The 20,411-nt window shown below is 46.4% G+C and overlaps 2 protein-coding genes across 2 annotated transcripts; both read left to right on the forward strand.

Moving 5' to 3' along the window:
• Positions 1-10,049: 10,049 nt before the first annotated feature.
• Positions 10,050-11,597, forward strand: LOC128303717 (zinc finger Ran-binding domain-containing protein 2). The gene is made up of 3 exons (XM_053040768.1): positions 10,050-10,328; positions 10,497-10,795; positions 10,875-11,597. Exons 1-3 carry the CDS (start codon positions 10,240-10,242, stop codon positions 11,516-11,518), a joined length of 1,032 nt encoding a protein of 343 aa, XP_052896728.1. The 5' UTR covers positions 10,050-10,239; the 3' UTR covers positions 11,519-11,597.
• Positions 11,598-14,630: 3,033 nt separating this feature from the next.
• LOC128304538 (uncharacterized) lies at positions 14,631-20,327 on the forward strand. The gene is made up of 6 exons (XM_053041732.1): positions 14,631-14,671; positions 18,110-18,180; positions 18,279-18,392; positions 18,460-18,691; positions 18,757-19,473; positions 19,538-20,327. The coding sequence occupies exons 1-6, from the start codon at positions 14,631-14,633 to the stop codon at positions 20,325-20,327; spliced, it is 1,965 nt and encodes a 654-aa protein (XP_052897692.1).
• The last annotated feature ends 84 nt before the right edge of the window (positions 20,328-20,411 follow it).

A 20,411-nucleotide genomic window follows, 5' to 3' on the forward strand; every position in this document is an offset into this window, starting at 1 on the left:
AAAAAACACACACACACTACGTACAATACGCACTTCACACACCACGGTACCCACGGCGGGGGGGAAAAAGAATTCCAACTTCACACACCCTATGCTGCACGTTGCCGCACAACAACACTCCACGCCACTCCACCGCGGCACTCCTATTATGCTATTTCATTATCATAATCATTTTGTACTCATCAGCGCTGTGCCGTGAAATGAAGAACTCGTGTATGCATTATTATCTCATCACTTTATTACACTCCAGTTGCACTGTTGCACCTGCACCAGCAGCGTGTGTCGCACGTGCTTGTAGAGTTGCCGTTTTATCCCACGTCTGCCACGCACGTACCACAACTCCCCCCCCCCCCCCCCCCCTCACTGTTGCAACCGGTTGGCGAAACGTGCTCCGCTTTTTTTTGCTTTCCTTCCCCGGCCGGCGGCAAACTCAAACAGGAGAAAAAAAACATGCAAAAAAGGAAACGATGACGGCACAAAAAAAAACCGAAACGGGGGAAAAAACACGCAAACAGGAATCAAAATGAAACTAGCACTCCGCCGCCACTGCTCACGGTGTGTGATAGTAGCGGCAGCAAACAGCAGCAGCAGACGAAGGCAAAAAACGGATATAAATGAGACCAATTATCCGTTTTCGCTCGGCTGTTTTTTTGTTGCGCTGCGAGTTTTCCTGCATTTTCCTGCAACCACCCACACAACTCCATTCAGCTGACGATGAGCGCTCACGTGTGTGTGTGTGTGTGTGTGTATTTGTCCGTTGTTATTGTTGTCCCATATTTTCCCATTTATCTCCCGGTTTTTCGCTAATCTTTCGCCGTAGGAAGGTGCCACATCAGGCGGTCCGGTTTGTTTTGGGGGAGGAAAGGGATGGAGCATTCAATTGCTTCCGGTACTAGCTTTTCCTTTCCCTTTTGTTTTTTTTGGTTGCTGTCCTCTTTCAACGCTCAACCCATCAACCGTCACATGGCCGCTTTTAAGTCATTGTCCGGTGTGTGTTTTTATCTCGCTACATTCACTTTGTTGTGTCGCGTCAGCTTCGAACTCGTGCACGCGTGCACCGGTCCGCGTACGGTGGTTGGCTAGAATTAACAGGGTGTCACATTTTTTTGTTTGTTTGCCATTCTCGCATCATCATACGTACGCGACAGTGGAGCGTAACGAAATAGTTTTTCTTTTTTTTTTTGCCGGAACCGAAAGCTTCAAGCTAGCGAATCGCTTTCACTTTTCACACCACAGCACACTCTCGTCGAACTGCTGGGGAAAACTGCTAGGTGGTTTTTGTTGGAGTGGGAGGGAGGGAAGGGCTGGGGTAGGCAAAACGGTTTTCCTTTCACAACTGCCGGACGGCGAACCGGTATCGATGCACGACGGTTCGGCGATTCAAATGAACTGACAACTACGGTGCTTCGGTGCCTGCTGATAACTGCTCACCACTCGGGCACACTATCCCAATCCGATCGGGGCCGTATTGTAACGAACTTTGCGGGATATAGATACCGTGTGTCCTGTCCGTTCCTCTCTAACACCCCTCTCACAGGGGACTACCCACTATGTATCCACTTATGTACTCCGAAGGCTGGGAAGCGGTATCGTATTTTCGGGTAGCACATTGCTACCGGGGGGGGGGGGGCGAACCGGAAAGGGAACGATTGCAATTCACATAATTATTCAAAAGTACGAAACCGAAGAGCAATAAAATCATCTCTCACTCGAGTATCATCCCTTCCACCCTCTCCTCCTCCCCCCACCCCCTTTTTTCCGGTCGACGATCCGGGCAAGGACTAGAGTGTACACACTCGAGAAAACTGTTGAGCAAACACATGGACTCTGCTCACTTCACTTCACTGCACGCGCGCTGATGCCCATCCAACACAACACTCTATCTGTCTGGATGTGTGTGCGTGTGTGTGTGTGTGTGTGTGTGTGTGTGTGTGTGTGTGTGTGTGTGTGTGCATGTGTGTGATTGAAAGAGAGAGGGAGGGGGAACGGGGATAAGTGTTAGAGTTAGAGTGGTAGACAATTATTTTCCGCTTGTACCAGGACCAGGAGTATGTGTAACTGTGGCCATGAGTTGAACAGTGCTGTGAAGATGCGGGATGAAGTACCGGGAATTCTATTTTCCCTACCCTTATAACACACAATTTAACCCCCTCTCCCTCCCTCCATTCCCCAATTCATTTGCGTGTGGAAATTCTATGGCACTATCAGCATATCCGATGGGGATGGCAAAACATCAGATCTGCCGATCTCGTGTGAGTGATTTTTAAAACCGTTTTGCAAAACTCACAGTGCACTGCTTACAAATTAACATTACTTATCACTTCACACATAACATACACCCCCCCCCTCCCCCACACACCCCCTCTTTGCCATGTCACTTCGTCACACATGTTTAACGATGCGTATCAATCTCGTTTTCATCTTCCTTTTCTCACCCCCCTCCTCCTTCATTACGGGTGTTTGTGTAAGCAAAGGATGTCCTAGCAACCCAAAGCGACATGAGAGGTGAGAGGTGAGGGCTTACGGTGTGATGAGATCCAAACAGTGATGCGGTGATGATGATACAGGCCGTCGCCTTTCTAACACGGCCCTGGCGTCATATACATAGACCACGGTACCGACCCGAACCCGTCTCGCCTGAAACAGGTGTGCTAAGGGGGCGGGCGGGTTGTGGCGAGCAGCAGCGAGGGGGGAAATAATAAAATCAGAGTGATAGCACCGTAGAGCCTCCCCCACCCCCACCCCATCCCTGGGTTGGATTTTTGGTGGATGAATGTGTAGCAAAGTGATAATGGTAGCTTTTCAGCAAAAAGGATGAATGATGGTGAGGAAGTGTGCCGGGAAAAGGGTACGTGAGCTTAGTGCCCGAGATGCTGGTGAAGTTGAAATGACAAGGCAAAAACCCGGATCAAACGGAACCGGCCGCGTACACAGCGTCGCTTCACTTTCGCCGCAAACACAAACGCACGGCGTCTCCCGTAAGACCGTTGCTGGACGTGTGTGCGGGTGGCACGCCACATGTTCGCGAGAAATTAAGCCGGTGCTTACAGACCCCCCCCCCCCCCCCCCCTAGCCCCCCCTTCCTTTCCTCCACCTTCACACACAACTCACTGGTGCACCACAGAATCTTGCAGCATCCGCCAGCCAGCAAAGTCCTTTCCGTGTCAAGCGGACGGTTTGAAGTGCATCTTCACAACAATGGAAAACAGTCTCCCAAGCACCAACTGATGCGCACCAGCTTAAACCTAGTTTCACTCACCGGCACACACACACACGCACACACACAAATGCACCCCACTCGCCACAAAGTTCACGCGCGATTCACGGCCCGACTTTCCCGCGTACCGCGAACACACTGCGACGGCCGTGGATTCGCCCAAAAACCCGTACTCACGTCCGCGCGTTACGAACGGCAACCGCCAACTATATCATTTCAAATAGAATCATATCCTCTCTAGCTAAGAATCCTTTCGGAATGATACATGATATATAAACAAATTTCCATCATGTGTCTGTGTACGAAAGCACCTTCCGGGAGCGCGTCTCCACCACTTCACAGCGCCGCGCGAGCGCGCAAGCGTTTGTCCTCGGCGTGTCGCATGTGTGTGTATGTGTGTTGATGCACCACCAACACATCACCACCCCCCCCCCCCTCCTACCCTCCCCAAAAAACACCCACCCTACAGGTGCCGTATGTGTAGCGAGATATGTCGCTTCTCATTCTCATTCACATTCTCGCATGTGTCATGGTGAGGAGGAGTCGGCTGACTACCATTCCTGGCACAGACCCATGTACTACCCGGTCGCCAATTTGTTGAAGTAGTTTGCAAAGGGCATACGGGCGGCAAACCGGCCAGCGGAAGCGCGTGGGGGTGAAACGCGGCAAAATGATAGGCACACACACACACACACTGTGGATGTGTGCGCTGTGTTGTCATTCTCGAAACCGAGGCGCAATCGGAGCATCATCGTACCGTACTCTTGCGTGGTATATGTTCTGCATTGCCGGTGGCAGTGACGGGACGGGTGTGGGAGGGGCGACTCATCTTCCAAAGCAAAAAAAAATAAAGGGATACATTAAGGATACACACAGCACGGCTAGAACGACGAGCAGCAGCTGCACAGTGCCGGATGGATATGACGCGACACTCTGCTTTTGGGGGCGGCTTAAAGTGGGGTAGTATCTTTCGAGCTTTAGCAAGATTTGACCTACTTAAGTATTTTAGACTTAAGTAAAAAAATTGAGTTACCATTTTAAGGAATTCTTGACAACAATTTGGAATAACTTCATTTAAAAAGATTCGAAACATGTTCTCATTTATAAGGTCGAGTTTTAGGTCGAGTTTAGGTCGTGGTGAGGTTGTCTTCAACACGTTAACTTATTTGCTCTAAAATTGGTCTAAAGGAATGTAATGAACTTCATGTTTGTTAGGTATAACAATGTACTAAATCTTTCACTCACTCGCTCAAAATTATGGAGTTTCCTGCATGAGTTTTATAACTCTGCGGTCACTTTAAAGGGTTAAGTGGCAAGTTGACCCCAAAAACATTTGGCAAAGATTCAAAAATATCTCAATCACAAACAGAGATTAAAATTACTCTCTCATTTGGTTTCGGTACTTGATTCCGTTCTTTTAAAATCACTTTGTCTAGTCTTTGTGTCTTTAACTAGCGTGTGTAGTAGTAATGATTATGGTTGGATAAATCATTAGACTTTCGCATAAACTTGAGCGAACCAGTTCGTTCTTTGTGAACAACTGAACGAACGATATAGATCTTTCGTTCTTTTGTCTCTCATAATTAAGCTCGCTCATACAATTTGCTAAACCAGCTTAACCAGCTCCACCTACGTTACATTCCGTTCAACCTGCATTACGGGCAATTCAACAAGCGTTACGGGCAGTTCAATTTGCGTTACAAACCGTTCCACATGCTTCAACACGTTAAGCTACTAAATTAAAAATCGAATCCTATTCCGATCGAATCCTATTCGTTTTCGCTCGATCGAAACAATCTATTTTGTTTAAAGGTTTATTAAAAGTATAGTTGAATGTTAACTGTGGATATTCTGATCAATGATATTGTAATATTTAAAAACGTCATTGTGGTGTCCCGTTTGATTTATTCTATTAATTGATATATCGTTTATCATATTTGGGCTGTTCGGTGGTGTATTGGTAGCTACGCGGTCCCCCACACGACAGGACCGGTCCAAAATCCCAACCGGACCAATCCCCTCGGTTCTTGTTGTCGATAGAAGAAGAAGATTTAAAATATTTTAAACAATTGTTTTGCAAGTAACTAATGAGTTAAATAAGTAACATATGGATAGTATATACCATTGTTAGAACAAAGTAAATATCTTATTGCATCGTATCGCTCTTTTCTGGCGATCATTGTATATGTGCACACATGCTGATACAGAAAACCAATGAAATCAATGACCACATTGATGCTGGGCAATGATGGCGATGATGATGATGATGATGATGATGATGACGATACGTTTCACCGGTAGTATTCGATGATGCGTTTGTCCGCCCCATCCGCCCCGTCCTGTACCTCCTCCACACTCTCTCACACACACACACGCTCCTCCACTAGACGATTATCACCCACTCACCTTCACTGCCGGGCAAACGTAAATGCACACGCGGGCGCCTCCATTCCACCCGGTCCCACAACCTAACCGACCCCCCCCCCCCCCCCCCAAAAAGGCCATCCCTCAACTATAGTTTCAGCCAACCCACACAGGCAAGCGAACGAATCCGATTCGGAGAGATAGAGATGTTGTGAAAGAGATCCGTTTTCTCCCTGGCCCTGGGTGGTGAAATTGAACCGAAACACACAGAGAGATAAAATTGTTAGAATGTTACACATTTGTCGAGGTGAAAAGAATGAGGGGATAATATGATGATACTCTCCACCGACACCAACCCACCCACCCCTCCCCGTTCACGATGGTTCTACGCTTTCACCACACACGCACACGTGTGGGTGCGCAAATACACATACGTGAAATGCCGGCACGGATATGCGCACGGATGAAACGGTGGCCGAATGTTGCTGCCGCTGCTGTCCTTTCTCACGCGCGTCCGTTATGTACAGGCCGGTGCGTTTATCGGGAATTCGTTGGGTGAAATTTCATAAGATGGATAAGATGCGGAACTTGCGATTGGGGCTGCTTAGCAGGGTTGTTTGCAATTTGGTGAAGTGTTGTATTTTTGGCCACACGGTGAAAAAACCCTTCGGTGACTGTTGCTATGCCGCTTGGCGTGTCTTACATTTATTGCATCGTTTATTTATGTAAGCTAAGCCTCTAACTTCAAGCAATAGGTGGTTTGGGTGCAAAAAGGCAAACATTTTCACATTACATTATTAACAGACTTTATCAAGTAGTGCAACAATTCTAAACTATTAAAAGAAAAAATACAATTAATACAATAAATTAAATAACAAACAAAAACTTTTATATAAAACAGAACTAATTCGATAAACCTCAAATCTTTCTTCAATGTGTGGAAAAGAAAAGCAATGCAATGATTCCTTTAAGAAGCAAATGCCAACAAAAGACCGGCCGTCCGTCCAACTGGGTTATACTGGGTAAGATATTCCAAATTTCGTTACCTTGCATTATTGACTCCTCTCGAAATTGTGAGTCCCCGTAGTGTTATGTACAGGTTCGGTCGGTCCCTATCATCCCGGTATGTGTTGCCACAACGCAACGATTCGGATTCGATTGTGCTGAAGCCCCCCCGGCAGAGTTGGACACCGTGCCGAATGGACGACCCAAATCGAGGGGGGGAGAAGGAGTGGGGATGGTGATTTGGAAACCCGGCGGAAGAATCGGAGATGAATGCCGAGACCGAAGGTGGATCATGGGAGCGACAAGCGACACCGGGCAGGGGAGAAGCGGAGGGATCAACCTTTTTCCGTCCTATAGACCAACCGACCGAACGACCGACTGAACCGACCGACCGACCGACCTAGGATAGCAGACCGCATGTATGTGCGCCAACCATCAAGATGTCGACATTATGTATCCATTTATCTATGCGCGCTCTCTCGCCTCCTCCGGTTTTGGGGAGCGGTGGAACACCAGGGACGGATGGTGGAAGAAGGATCAGAATTTCACACATCCCACACCGTACGGACGACAGATAACTCTCGTCGGACTGGTCCGGCTTTTTGAATACATTCCCGCCCGCCCCGCCGGTAAGGCGTCCCGACCATTCCCGACCGTTCGTCCTTTCGGTTCGCGCACGCAATAAAAACAGGGAGTAAGCTTGCCAAACAAAACTTACCCACTCAAGAGCCTTATCCCACAGCCGGCCCACACAGAAAAGCCCCAAAGCCCGGGCCCGGGATATGAGGGCTCCGGTGCTCCGGTGCAAAGATTGCTGCGTGAATTTGGCCTAGAGCAAACAAGCCGTGCCCAGGACCATGTGGATAGTGTGCTGAGGGCCGAAAGTGTAGTGATGAGAACAAAAAACCTTGCCCACAGCCGTCACACGAAAGAAGAAAGGATTAAAGACAGCGGGAAAACATCACGCACTACCGAAGCAATTCCAGCGTGGGACCTTCGGAACGGAACTTCGGGATAGTACGGGGAGGAGAACGGCTTCCATTTCCACCCAGTGCCTCCGTGCAACGCAATCGCCAAACGATAGTTGCCAACGTTCGCCAAATGTTGGTAATGATGGCACGTGACGGCGACAGGCGGCTAACTATATTTGCCGAGCATTATGCACTATAGATTAAAAGTATCTGCCGGTTCCGAGTGACGAGTGAACAAATAGATTTCGTGCCTACGCTTCTCGTTGCGTCAGGGCAAATATCTGTTTGCGTCCCTTTCGGTCGTTGCCGTCCGGAAGCTTCCCCCTTGTTGGCCGGGTGCGCAAATAGTTCGTTTGAGCCTTCCGTTAATCCATCGTCCACCACAGACAGTCAGACGGAGATCGTCATCGACGTGTGTTTGTTTGTTTGTGCACCAGTCTTCACACACACACATACAGATACATCTTTGGTGGCCTTTAGTGTCCTGGTGGCAGTACATGGCTCCACATAAGCGAGTGCCCCTATGTATGCTGCTAATTCTCGTCTCGTGTGGCTCCTGATGGAGCATTAGTGTGTTTTAGTGCGGACCGTTTGCGAACTTCATTTCGAGCGAGGACGAGCCCGTGTGTACAAGGGGGTGGGTATCCCTTTTTGTGTGGCCACCTCCCATGTCACGTATCGCTTTATGCGAGCGCGCCACAAGACAAACCATCCCCTGATAAGAATTCGTGCCATCGATACCATCTAATTCGCTTGGCACCTTCCCGAACCCCGGGTGGCACACCCCTCTCATACGGAGGTTGCTTATATTGCTTATTTTGGTTTGGAGCAACAGTACGGCCCTACGGCAGAGCCAGTGGAGATTGTTCGTTGGAGATGATTGTTATTAATGGTCGTGAAAAATCACCCCACCAATTATCGCTACCCACCCTACGTGGTTCGCAGTCACGCCGCTACCCGGGAGTTGATACTTTTATGCTCTTCCCGCGTGAAGCGTACATGGGAGAAGATGGCGGGAAACCGGGAACATAATAAGAGCCGTGCGGGAAAAAGCCGTTTGCTAACCAGTTGCTTGTACCGGCAGCGCCATGTAAGCGATACGGTTCGTTTGCCCTTTGACGATGGGAATTGGCAGATAACATCACGCCCGGTAAAAGTTGATTGTCAACGTAAAGTTGCTAATAATTTTCCGAAACTTCTAAAGCGCTGTGCTTGAGCTAGCGAAACGATAATCAAACAAGTAATGTTTGGTGATTGTTAAAATGAATCCAGTCGTTACGGATTAACACATTGCTCAACAGCAATTTGTTGCGATATGGTATCAGGGAGAATGTTGAGAATAATTGGGTAAGCAAGAAGGCTATAATAATCATCAGAACTCGTGTTAGTCACTGTAAATACATAAAAGGCAAATGTTTCTGCATATATCAGATGTGTTTAAATATTAAAGCTGTCAAAAGTAGATCTATCACGTTTTCAACATTTAAAGAGGTCTTCTTCAAGAAAGGCCATCAAGAAAGTATCCTCGTTTGGGAATACCTTCGTTGCCTTGGAAAATCCGGCAAAACAACAGATACGGATCAGATGCGGACTTAGGATCTTCGAATTGATTAACTACACTAACTAATTTTCTTTTTAAGCACCATAAGTCTCGGTCTTGTCTTGTGATCTTCGCTGTAAGTGAAATCTTGCAAGCACTAGAGGCAGAATAACTTGTCCTCCACTAAAACTTCCAAGACTCTCTGGAAAATCTTCTGGCAACTATGTCTTTTAACTGGGTTTCCCTCCGAACAAACAGCCTAGGCACTTTCAAAATACTCTGTTCATGTACTGCAATGATACGTACAGCGTGTTTATCATTGTAGACGAAAGTAAAAATGATTCGTTACGTAATATCGCATAAAAACTGTTGAGTATGTTATCACAAGATCACATATTATTACATGAGTGTTATATTAATAAAGGAGTCAATATTGCATATGTTGCAGCCACCACGGTGAGCAATTATCGTGTGATGCATTTTGAACTCGTCTAATTTCTGTTCAAATTTTTATACCAGCCAGGCCAGGGATTGACAACACGTAACAATACAGTTCCATTGTACATAAATAAACATTCCTCTTAAAATAATATATATTCTCATCTAGATGATCAAAAACCGAAAATAAACGATAAAGAAAAATGTATTATTTGAAAAATATTTACATTCGGAAATGATTAAAATAATAAGTTTGAATGCATTCGTTTAGTTTCATTGTCTGATGATGACCATACAGAAACATTAAATACCATTAAATACTTAAATAGAAATCTAGTTATAATGAATCAGAAATTTACAAACTTTTAAAACCTGATTGTAATTAAAATTCAGAAAATGTCAAATTTTGATCAAGCAGCACATAATATGTACGAGTTGCCTACCCCTGAGTCTCTGACATTTTGGCGTCATTCGATTGTTGACAGATTTTGACACACAGAAGTGCAAAAAAACAATAGTGAGGTTCGATTTTAGCCCCGAGTGCTGGTGAAAATAACATAAATTGTTTACAATTAACTGCGAAAGAGAGTTGTTCAATAAATATTTCTATTAAATGTATTGTAACAAAGTCTGGACGATTGGATTGGGAACGGTAAACTAAGGCGAGCATCCTTTTCGCTCGGGTGGCAGCAAAGGTAAATGCAATGAACAGTGCCGGATTCGTCAAATCCGAAACCGATGGAAAGCGACCATCCAATAACAAGAACGGCGATTGGACTTGTCCGGAGCCCGAGTAAGCAAAACCCCGCTGGCAATTTATTAACCAACCAGATTTGAAGAGTAGATTTGGGATCTAACGTTTTTGGCTTCCTCCATGCATCCTTCCTATGGTATGGCTTGCGCCACAAAACACACGGCGTGGTAACGCGCAATTCGCACCGTGACGCTCACCGCCCATTAGTTGTAAGAACCTAAATTTTGCCCGGCGTAACCAGTGTAATCGGTGCGGTAAGGAGCGCCCGAACAGTGGTTCCAAAAATGGGTCTACGGCTAGCGACTCGGACGGTGGCGGCAGCAGTAGCGCTGGAGGGAAAAAGAAAGTTGGCACAGAGATTGGCAAGGCGGCTGCTGAGAAATCGCGCGGACTGTTCAGCGCCGAAGACTGGCAATGCAATAAATGCGCTAACGTGAATTGGGCTCGACGGCACACATGCAACATCTGCAGCGCTCCACGATTTTGCGACGTGGAAGAGCGAACCGGTAGGTGGTACACAATTAAATACCGCGGAGTATACCTTCTTTCTTCAGGTGGTAAACAGCATGTCTATTTTTTTCCCAGGATACGGAGGAGGATACAATGATCGTGGTGTGGTCGAATACAAGGATCGCGTTGAATCGGACGATGAGTACGATGAGTTTGGACGGCGAAAGAAATCAAAGGGGAAACCGAAGGAACAAGGCAACAATCGTCCAGCACAAAGGCGCCGTAGTACGGATTCCGAGGAGGAGGTTGAGCAAAGAAAGGTTGCCCGTAGAGAGCCGCAGAAACGTAAACAAGCTGATGACGAGTCATCCGACAAAAGCAACGAAAACGATGACGAAGAGGAAGACGATGAGGATGAGGGCAATGACGACCTTTCCAAGTACGATCTATGGGGATCCGATGAGGAGATTGCTGCCAAACCGGCTCCTAAAACAACTAACGCCTCCTCCAACCACAAACAAGCTGCTCATCGTCACCGTTCACGATCAAACTCCCGCTCAAAGTCTCCCGGTGTTGATCGCCGACGCCGTTCGAGTGATCAACGTTCATCATCGAAATCGACCGCCTCATCGGCTAGTCACGGACGGTCCGACACAAAACGCTCGAGCGCGTCCCGTCGGCATGGACGGTCCGGTTCGCGGTCGTACTCACGCTCCCGGTCACGCTCACGATCGCGATCACCTCGATCCTATCGACGTAATAAAGACAGAAGACGTTAAGGCATTTGTTGCGCTAGCTTATTTGCTGAGCAGCACTCAATATTGAAATGCAAATAAATATGTAAATTTTAGAGTGAAATGTTACTATGTTTACTTAAGTGTGTCCTTTCTGTTCTTTCTTTCACGTTGTATTACCGAACGATATATTATCTGTATAGTATTTCAAACCGGTATTTAGGATTTGCTTTAAATGTTTTCGTCGATAGGATCATGAGCGAGAGATTAAGGATGCTTTCCGTTTTATCGATCTTCCTTACACTAGCGATTGCTCTCACGGGATTGATAGTATGAAATGCAATAGTGATGAGCAAATTTGTTCCACGCTGCAGGTGTCACCTCTTGAAAAACATGCTCTTCTGGTATCGGAAATCTGAAAACAATTATGTGCGCGACAACAGTATAATGATTTTTCGCAGTTGATATGCTGATTTTGTCACTTAACAAATTTGTCAGCATATTTTGTCAACTCTCGTGGCCCTGCACCTAATGATTATACTTGCTGATGCTTTCGACATCAGTTCATTCTTAAGGCCTTGGGTTTTACCATAAATATATTAATAAAACAACACTATGCATTACAAAAAATGGAATTTTGGACTGCAGTTTTACCACAAACAATCCATCAGCTTAAATGAAGGCCATGTACAGTCGGCATCGCATCACAATTGGTGCGTGCCAAAAATGTGGGCCGTTGTTTGAAATCTTTGATTACGTTTTATTATGCTAGATTGCACGCCAAAATTCTGCCATATTGGTTTTTGGCCTCGCAAACCATTGGCATTGAGCTCAGCGAACTACAAACGAACAATATCTTCAGACGGCAGATAGCACAATTTTTGTCAGACAAACAAACAAAAACCATGAACCAATATTGAGAGACTCCTGATGCCTAATTATTAAATTGGAAGTTTCTTTTCAGTTTTGCTGCTCCAATAGTGCCGAACAGTTCGTTTGATTGATCCTGTTTCCTGATATGCAGAACAAAATGTGTTTTACTATCACGAAGCGCAATCTGCACCGCAGTTAGTAAACACCGTCACTTTACAACACTTTATTACCAAAACGAATGCGGATTGGTTTGTTGCAACTCATACTAAATTCCCATTCATCATGGACTTCCGCAACTAATTAATTAATAAACGGGTTGAATTAATTGGTTGATCGTAAAACGTTCCGTAACGAAACGCTCCACCCAGATGGAGGATTTTACAATATTCCAGCTTGACCTTAGTACCCCTCCAGTAAGGATCACTTAACTAGATTACTTTACAGATTGCGACGAACCATTCCATCGCTCAGAGCGACCGTGACCGGTCGCTACCAACCAACGTCCCCATGTGTGTGTTTTTTTTTTCTTTTTTCGTTAAACCGTATGTTTCCCACCCTAATGGAGCACATTACCAGTGTAAAACCCTCAAGCCCGAGGAGGTCCACACCCGATGAGACCCGGACCAACGAACTGTTGCTGGGACAGCCTTGAACTGATTTTACAGCGGTGCTACATTATTACCACATCCACCGCCTCACACACACACACACCGCATCCGTTATGTTTGTGCCCAGCAGGATATGCGAGGGAGAGTTCCCCGTCGCACGACGTCCTGTTACTTGTTCGCACGCCCGACTGTACGATGTTTGCCGAACAGGTCCTTCGTCGATAATTCGTGCCTGGTCAAAGAAAAATGACCATGGAGGGCCTCGCGTACAATGCATATCAGGTGCTAAATTATGGCTTCGAACCATTTATTCGCCCAAATTCGTTAAATCGTAAATCGTTTTGTAACTGTTGCATTTAAAACGCTCACATTGTGAATCAGCAATAAATGTCTTTTTATGATCAATTCCAAACCGATACGCATCTACATGATGTGGTGTTTAACAGCGCCCACCGAAGCATAAAACTATCAACAAATCAATTCACACTGGATTCGGGACACGGGAAATATTTTGTCCAACAGTTTGTGACTCCTCCAACAGCTCAGTCAATGTAACTGGGAGTCCCCCACCTCAACGAAAGCTCCTCCTCTTCATCCTCCCCCTTCGCACATCAAAAAAGCTTCATGAGTCGCGAGAGTTACGGAAAATAATAACGATTAGTTGGCGCACCGTTGGATTGCCTTGAGATGGTAGGGTCAAGGCGTGACTTTTCCTTCCCTTTCCCCACAGGCACACGATTCACCTGGTGAGTGAGTGGGTCGTCAAAGCGTCCTGGCCGGCGGCACAACCGAAGGAAATCCGATGGCTATAAACGCGAAATGAGTGTGGGCTACGGGTGGGTCTCGGCCCCAAAGCAGTCCCCAGCCCCCTGTGGAGAGCTGGACCCTTCTGGACGGGTAAAAATTATTTTTAGCGACCACATAGCACGTGTGTCGGCTGACTGGCGAAGGTCTAGATTTAGTACCGCTTGAGCGGGCCAACGCGAAGGATGTGTCCAACACGGGACTCCACCGCTAGTAGTGCTGCGTGAGAAGGGACCATAGTACATACCTTTTGGCGCGTTGTCGTGTCGTGATTCTGGCGCTCGGCACCACCACCAACGGTGTGTTCAAATGAAGTGATAAACGGTCCGGTAGTTTGTCGTTTCGTCGTTGTAACGTCGATACCGCGGCTCTGCGCGGCGTTGTACGGTGTTGTTTGTCTTACGCCTTTGAAAAAAAAAGTTCAATTGAGTTATCAATCCACAAGCATGGCGGTAACGATTCGGCAAAATGCTTCGCGATATCGTTATGTCGAGCGATAAATCGAACCATTTAATGTCCGGTGGCCGTGTAAAACGTCGATAATTTGTGTAACGCACGCACAAACTTGCAGCAGCCTAATGAGGCAAAAGGCTATGCAATTTTCATCGTATGATAAAATATTAATGGTGATAACTGGCGGAATGAATATGCGCTAAGGTACCGCCGCGTGACATTTCCGCGAGTCCCATGCAGAAAAAAAGGTTGATGGAAATAGAAATGTTGGTGGATAAAAATAGTGCTGGTAGTGTCGGTGCCTCCCTCACCTTGCTAAAGAAAGGGGCCCGCAAGGTCTGCTGCTGGCTGTGAATGTTTGATATTAAGAATCTAATTTAGTGCTCAGTTCCAACGTCCGCATCTACATCAAACTCATAATGGTGCGCTTAAAGCAACGACACCCGGGACTGGCGGCAAGGTAAGCTTAAGCTTCTTTCTACCACCAGACCAACAGCTTTCCATCATTGCTGCACGCCCCCCCCCCCCCCCCCCCTCCCTCTAAATGGTTGTAAAAACATCCATTTCCTGCAACAATTTTATTCAACTAACCCGCTACTTGCATACTACGGCAACGCGTCAAACCTGAAGGGCACACTAAATTGGCGGTGCAATTTTTGCAACTTTCATTTGTGGCTCTTAAGTGGGTCAATCGTGTAAGTAACATTTCCGCTACCTAATTGGACCATTGGACCAGGTCGTGGTGTGCTGCCAGAGATGAAAGTAAACGGAAACGAGGAGGAGTAATGCCAAATCGACCAAACAGAGCTTTTTTTCCAGAGTGCAATGAAAAGTTTAAAGGTCGAGTACTTTTTGCATGACGCAAATGATGAAATATTTAACAGGAGAAAGTTTGAACATGTTAAATCGATTTCAATTTGTTAAGATAGGGATCAGTGTTGTAAAACATGTTAAATAAAGAGGTTACGAAACAGATACACTGTTTAGTATACTCTAGTCATGGGTGAATCTCATTCAGATTCATGAATCTAAATCTTTATTTCAAAGAGTCATGAAGACTGTCGGTCGTCCCTCAGCCATCAGTTGCATAAAACGGACCCAACTACCATGTAAGCTTTATGTATCCAAGCGTCATGCTCTGAGAATTTATAAAGCTTTTCAGAGTCGATTCCTGATTTGAATAACTCTTCACGAAAGATTCATATGACTCTTTTCAAAAGAATCAACACTAATATACTCCATTACATACTACTGATATCCAGTTACTGCAATTGGAATAAAATAAAATATCTTCCCTATAAAGCGTTGAAGATCATCGATATCGTTTGGCTTCACTCGTCTAGTCTGTCTTAATCCTTAATGCTGAAGCGATCGCATGACGTAGTAGCTTGATGTAGGTCCCAGTGAAATGGAGATCCTAAGGACATCATTCATTGAACTGTTGTTTACTGTAGTTAGCAAACAAGCGTACAATAAGACATCATTTTCTTTGAATTATACGATTTACTCGGTGGCGGATCTAACGGCGCGAAGAGTAAGCAATCGCCTAGAGCCTCATTCTCTGTGGGCCCCGGAGAAAGCTGTTATGTAGTGAGAAATATATGAATTGCTATAGTAAAGGACCCAGATGGCAACACTTTTACCCTCTCCGCATGATGGAAGGGGTCCCAAAAATTGGCACAAAAGGCTTCCCAAGGACTTTCCTCTTTCCCGTCTCCCAACAACTCCCCACCTCCACTTATCCAGTTAAAACTTACTCAAGTGTTCAAGGGAAAAAGCTTATCATAATAGGGATCCCGAAGTCCTATTTGTTCGTGAGCACGCCACCTCCTCGCTTCCCCACGCACTTGCCTTCCTTTAAGACGTTTTGAAAATGAGGGGCTCCAGCTACCATTTCGTCCCGGAGCTCCAGTTTGATTCATCCACCACTGGACTTGGAGATATCAAGCAGAATTATATAAAGCTCAGGAGAAATTCACGAATCCTATTTAGTGGCACAACAACTTTAACAAGTCTGCTAATTTTGGGATGCTTGAACACCCCCAAACCGCCCCTGCGCAAAATCACGAATGAAAGATTGAAATGTCTGAGAATGTTTGCAGTGTGAGACATTCTAGAGTTTATGAGCAAGAATCACCAAACATTTCAGGTCCTTGTAGCTGGGGGTCAACATTACTCAGCATTACTTGGGGGCCATTTATACTGTCCAAAATGTATGCCTTTCTACTTAATGAACTAAACCAGTAATTAATAGATAAACAGTTAGCAAATATTACAAATTTATTTGAATAACTCAATTTCATATTCTCTCTCGAGGGTCGTTGTTTAGGGACCCATGCTGTAGAGTATCCATCTTGAAGTACAACGTACAGGTAGAGAATGCACAATTCACCTGTTGTTGTAACTTCCCCTAAGATGTTCTCTAAAGAGGCAATAAATCCATTGACACTTCTGCTTAGATGTGAGCCTCGGCCAGCCTTAGCAGGATCTTATTACCCGAAAGCCAGTTGTTAGATTTGGTTAAGTTGATATATTCCACACAATGTTCACTGAATTACCAACAGAAGCAAAGCGTCCAAAGCTCCAACTCTTTTGCGTTCTTTTTCGAAGATAAACTGGTTTAATAGCGAGTCCGTAGAATTAATTGCCGAGTTAATTAGGTTTATAACTCTTCAGTTGCGTAGTAGAGCTAACATGGCAATCGAGAACTTCCGAACCCGCCCCCCTAAGAGGTATTAGATACTTTGGGGATTTTATGGAATTTATTGTCTAACCAGGCGCCTCAGAGGTGCATTTAGTAGCGGTGTCGGTCTTTACACGACGAAAAAATCCTGCACGCAGGACTGACACTCATTAAGTTATCAGACGCCACCAACAACAGTTCCTTTAAACGCGGTTCCTTTAAACTGTCAACCCATAGTCGTGGCCTTTTTTGAGAACGCATCAACGCCATTACTCCATCTCAGTTTAGGCCTACCACACCTCCTCTGTCCATGTGGACGACCTAAAAGGACTTTACGGGATGAGTCGCCACTATCGTAGGGCCCTAGAGACTATCCAGTTATGGGTAAATAAAGTCAAAAAAAGCCACAAATTCTAGGTCATTTTGCTTGAGGTTCCTCTTCTAGACCTCTTGAGGTTGTTGTGCCGATAAAGAAGATGGTCTAACTATCCAACATTAGCAAACAACTTCGTGTTATTAAACCTATCAGTAGAATGATTACGATAAATTTACTTCGAAAGGAAAAGGTTACATTTAAAATGCAACTCGCAATGACAAACAATTCCCCGCTCTAATTCGCCATATTCAATCAACGATCCTCTAACAAATTGTTTCCTCAGCTTTACCGCATGATCCACCCATGAATGTGGGTTAGCTTTTGTGCTTGCCGTACACCACCATTTGCAAACAAAATACCACCCCCAAAAAAAAAGCGCTTCGGGGCATGATTGCCCACAATTTTCGTGCATTTTTCAATAGAGAAACCGAAACCGTCCTTGCCAACGGTGCTTGCGGTAAATAATGGCACTGTTGCTTAGCGATCGAAACCGATACGTTTATTTGGATCAATGCACAGGAACGCAACGAATGATTGTTTGTTTGGAAAATCCCCGTTCGTCCCTTAAGGGACGGGGTTGTTCTTTCTTCTTCCATCACGCTGTGCGCTAGTTGTGTGCATCGATATGTTATCACATTCGAAGTCCGGTTGGTAGAAAGTTTCTTGTGCACGAAAAAGGTCAAATTTATCAGCAGATTAAGTGAGGAACTGTGCCCTCGATAGTAAGAACCAGCGGGTGAATTGTGTGCACGGTAATGGAGTTTGAAGGAAAGCATAGATTTCATATCGATAACGCATAGCGACAGTGTTTGAATTTAGATTTTTCCTCCTTTTTGCAGGCCCTACGGTGGTGACTATTTGGACTGGAATGTGTTCGTGTCGGAGCCGGATATACCTCTGTTAAGACACAGTATGTTTATTTACATTTTACTCCATTTTTCCCTCCAAAACTTGCCATTTTAATTTCTCAAGTTATGTGAAACGTTTAACAAAATCCACAACTTACAGGAACAGGAAGCTGGTGGTACACACAGGAACGAACATCCGTGCATCCGCACGAGTACATCACTGTCGACGAACTCAACAACTCCCGGAAACGAAAGTTCTCACAAAATCACGCTAGTACGTGGAACACGCTTCAAATGCTAGCACGAAGCTGCGAATTTAAAATTCAATTGCATCGTTACAGAACATCTGGGCAGTAACTTCTCGCTGTACAACAAATCCGAGCCTTCGCTACCTTCGGCAGTCAACAAGTCGCAAGTTACAGAGTACGCGGACCGATTCCAGCGTCGAGCGGCCTACGAACGGGCAATACCGTTGAGACGTAGCACTTCCTTGCACATTGAACCGGGCACGATGAAGGGATTGTCGGAAAATCATTCCAAATTTGTCAGCTATTCGCAGGACACGATCACCAAGTATGTCTGGTGATGGGAATGCATCGCGATAAGCACTGCTCAAGTGAAGTTCTCTTCCTTTCCAGATCGAAACCACCCGCCGTGAGACCGGAGGAAAGCTTCAAGCTACCGGACGGTGGTTTGCGCGGTGCCGGGCTGGCCAATGCGTCTTCCGAGTATAAATCCTCCTTTCTGCCGTACGATTTCCTGCCCGAAAGCATGGACCACCGGTACCGCAATCGAAGCAAACGCAAGGAAAAGGAGATGCGCGATGATTTGAGCGCGTCCGATTCGAAGCTGCACAACAAGCAGCAGCTAACGCGCAGCAATCTAAGACTGACCGGCGAGGCGACGTTCGAGCCGGAGTACAAAAGCCAGTTTGGGCTGCCGCTGGCGGGGGACAAGTCACGGTCGACGCCGCAGCTGAACAATATCGCGTTCACCGGGAACTTTCGTGAGGCACCGTCCGAGTACAAGGAGTGCTACAAATACTACGACCATTTCACCAAGAGTGCCCCGATACGTAAGTTTGACAACCTGAGCCTGCACGGCACGATCGAGTTCCGGCCGGAGTACAAGGAAAGCTACCGAGAGCTGCCGACCGGTGGTGCCAGCGATCAGTGGCGTTCGCAGTGCGTCGTGCGCAAGGACAATCTGTCGCTTAAGGGCGATTTTCTTGGACGGGAGCCGGAATATAGTTACAGCTTCCGGAATCCCCACATCACCTGCAAACCGGAGAAGGCCAAACCGAAGGACAATTTTCTCGCCATGCAGGGCGACATGGACTATACGCCGATGTATCGGTAGGTTTATCGGAGCATTCGCTTTTGAAAGCATGATACTTAAGTTCTTTTTTCACACGTACAGCTGCTCTTACGTCGATTATCCCCGCACGAGACCGTTGGTAAAGAAACCCGTGTGCAGCATCAACCTGGAGGATGTGTACGAGAAACCGCCCCAGAGACGGCTGCATCGGCGCACACCGTCGCCCATCAAGTATAACGTTCATGCCGCTCCCACCGACAGTTCGAAACCGGACGTGATAGACAAGTTCATCTCGCAGCCCGAATATCGGAAAGCGCAACGGGAGCTAATGATCAAGAAACGTTCACCGCCGAAAGAACGCGGCAGTCTGCTGGCACAGAAGATACTCGAGGACAGCAAGCTTACTACGGACCCGACGCAACCGATCCAACCCGTGCCGGTCGTGCGGGTGGAAAGTGTAGGTGGTGGAAACAGCTCCACTACTGCCACGAACGATGGCAAGACTGGGGCCGCCACCGGTGGCGCTAACGCAAAGGATCCCAAACATGGGCAAGCAACGGCCGCACCGCTTCACCTGCCCGTGCGGATAGCGAAGCATGGACGTCGCGCCAAATCCCCGATCATTGCCATTCAGCGTGAGAACGAACCGATCATTTTCTACAAAGATCTACACCGAAAGGGCGATCACAGTGTGCGCAATCGCACGAAGATAATAGAGGCAAATCCTTCCTATCGGAAAGCAACGTATCAGGCGCCGCACTATGCACACAAGAAGCCGGGCGAGAAGGTGAAACAGGGTACGCAATCGTTCGTCGTGCTGAATGCACCGGCGAAACAGCGAACTACCCGTTGGGCTGAACCGGCCACTATTTACGATTCACATTTCTACTAAGCGAAATTCTATCCGTCAGTCTGTATTTGTACGACACTTTGTATCAATTCATTCCAGCGCCCAAAGGAGAGGGTAGGTTGGTTT

This window comes from Anopheles moucheti, chromosome 3 (assembly GCF_943734755.1).
Source record: "Anopheles moucheti chromosome 3, idAnoMoucSN_F20_07, whole genome shotgun sequence".
NCBI lineage: Eukaryota > Metazoa > Arthropoda > Insecta > Diptera > Culicidae > Anopheles > Anopheles moucheti.

Bases quoted from the DNA above. Each gene is read 5' to 3' on its own strand.
- LOC128303717 (XM_053040768.1), top strand. From the start codon at position 10,240: ATGAACAGTGCCGGATTCGTCAAATCCGAAACCGATGGAAAGCGACCA. The intron at 10,329-10,496 runs GTAAGCAAAACC...ACCGCCCATTAG, and splicing joins TGGACTTGTCCGGAGCCCGA to TTGTAAGAACCTAAATTTTG. The intron at 10,796-10,874 runs GTAGGTGGTACA...TTTTTTTCCCAG, and splicing joins CGACGTGGAAGAGCGAACCG to GATACGGAGGAGGATACAAT.
- LOC128304538 (XM_053041732.1), top strand. From the start codon at position 14,631: ATGGTGCGCTTAAAGCAACGACACCCGGGACTGGCGGCAAG. The intron at 18,692-18,756 runs GTATGTCTGGTG...CTTCCTTTCCAG, and splicing joins TCGCAGGACACGATCACCAA to ATCGAAACCACCCGCCGTGA. The intron at 19,474-19,537 runs GTAGGTTTATCG...TCACACGTACAG, and splicing joins GACTATACGCCGATGTATCG to CTGCTCTTACGTCGATTATC.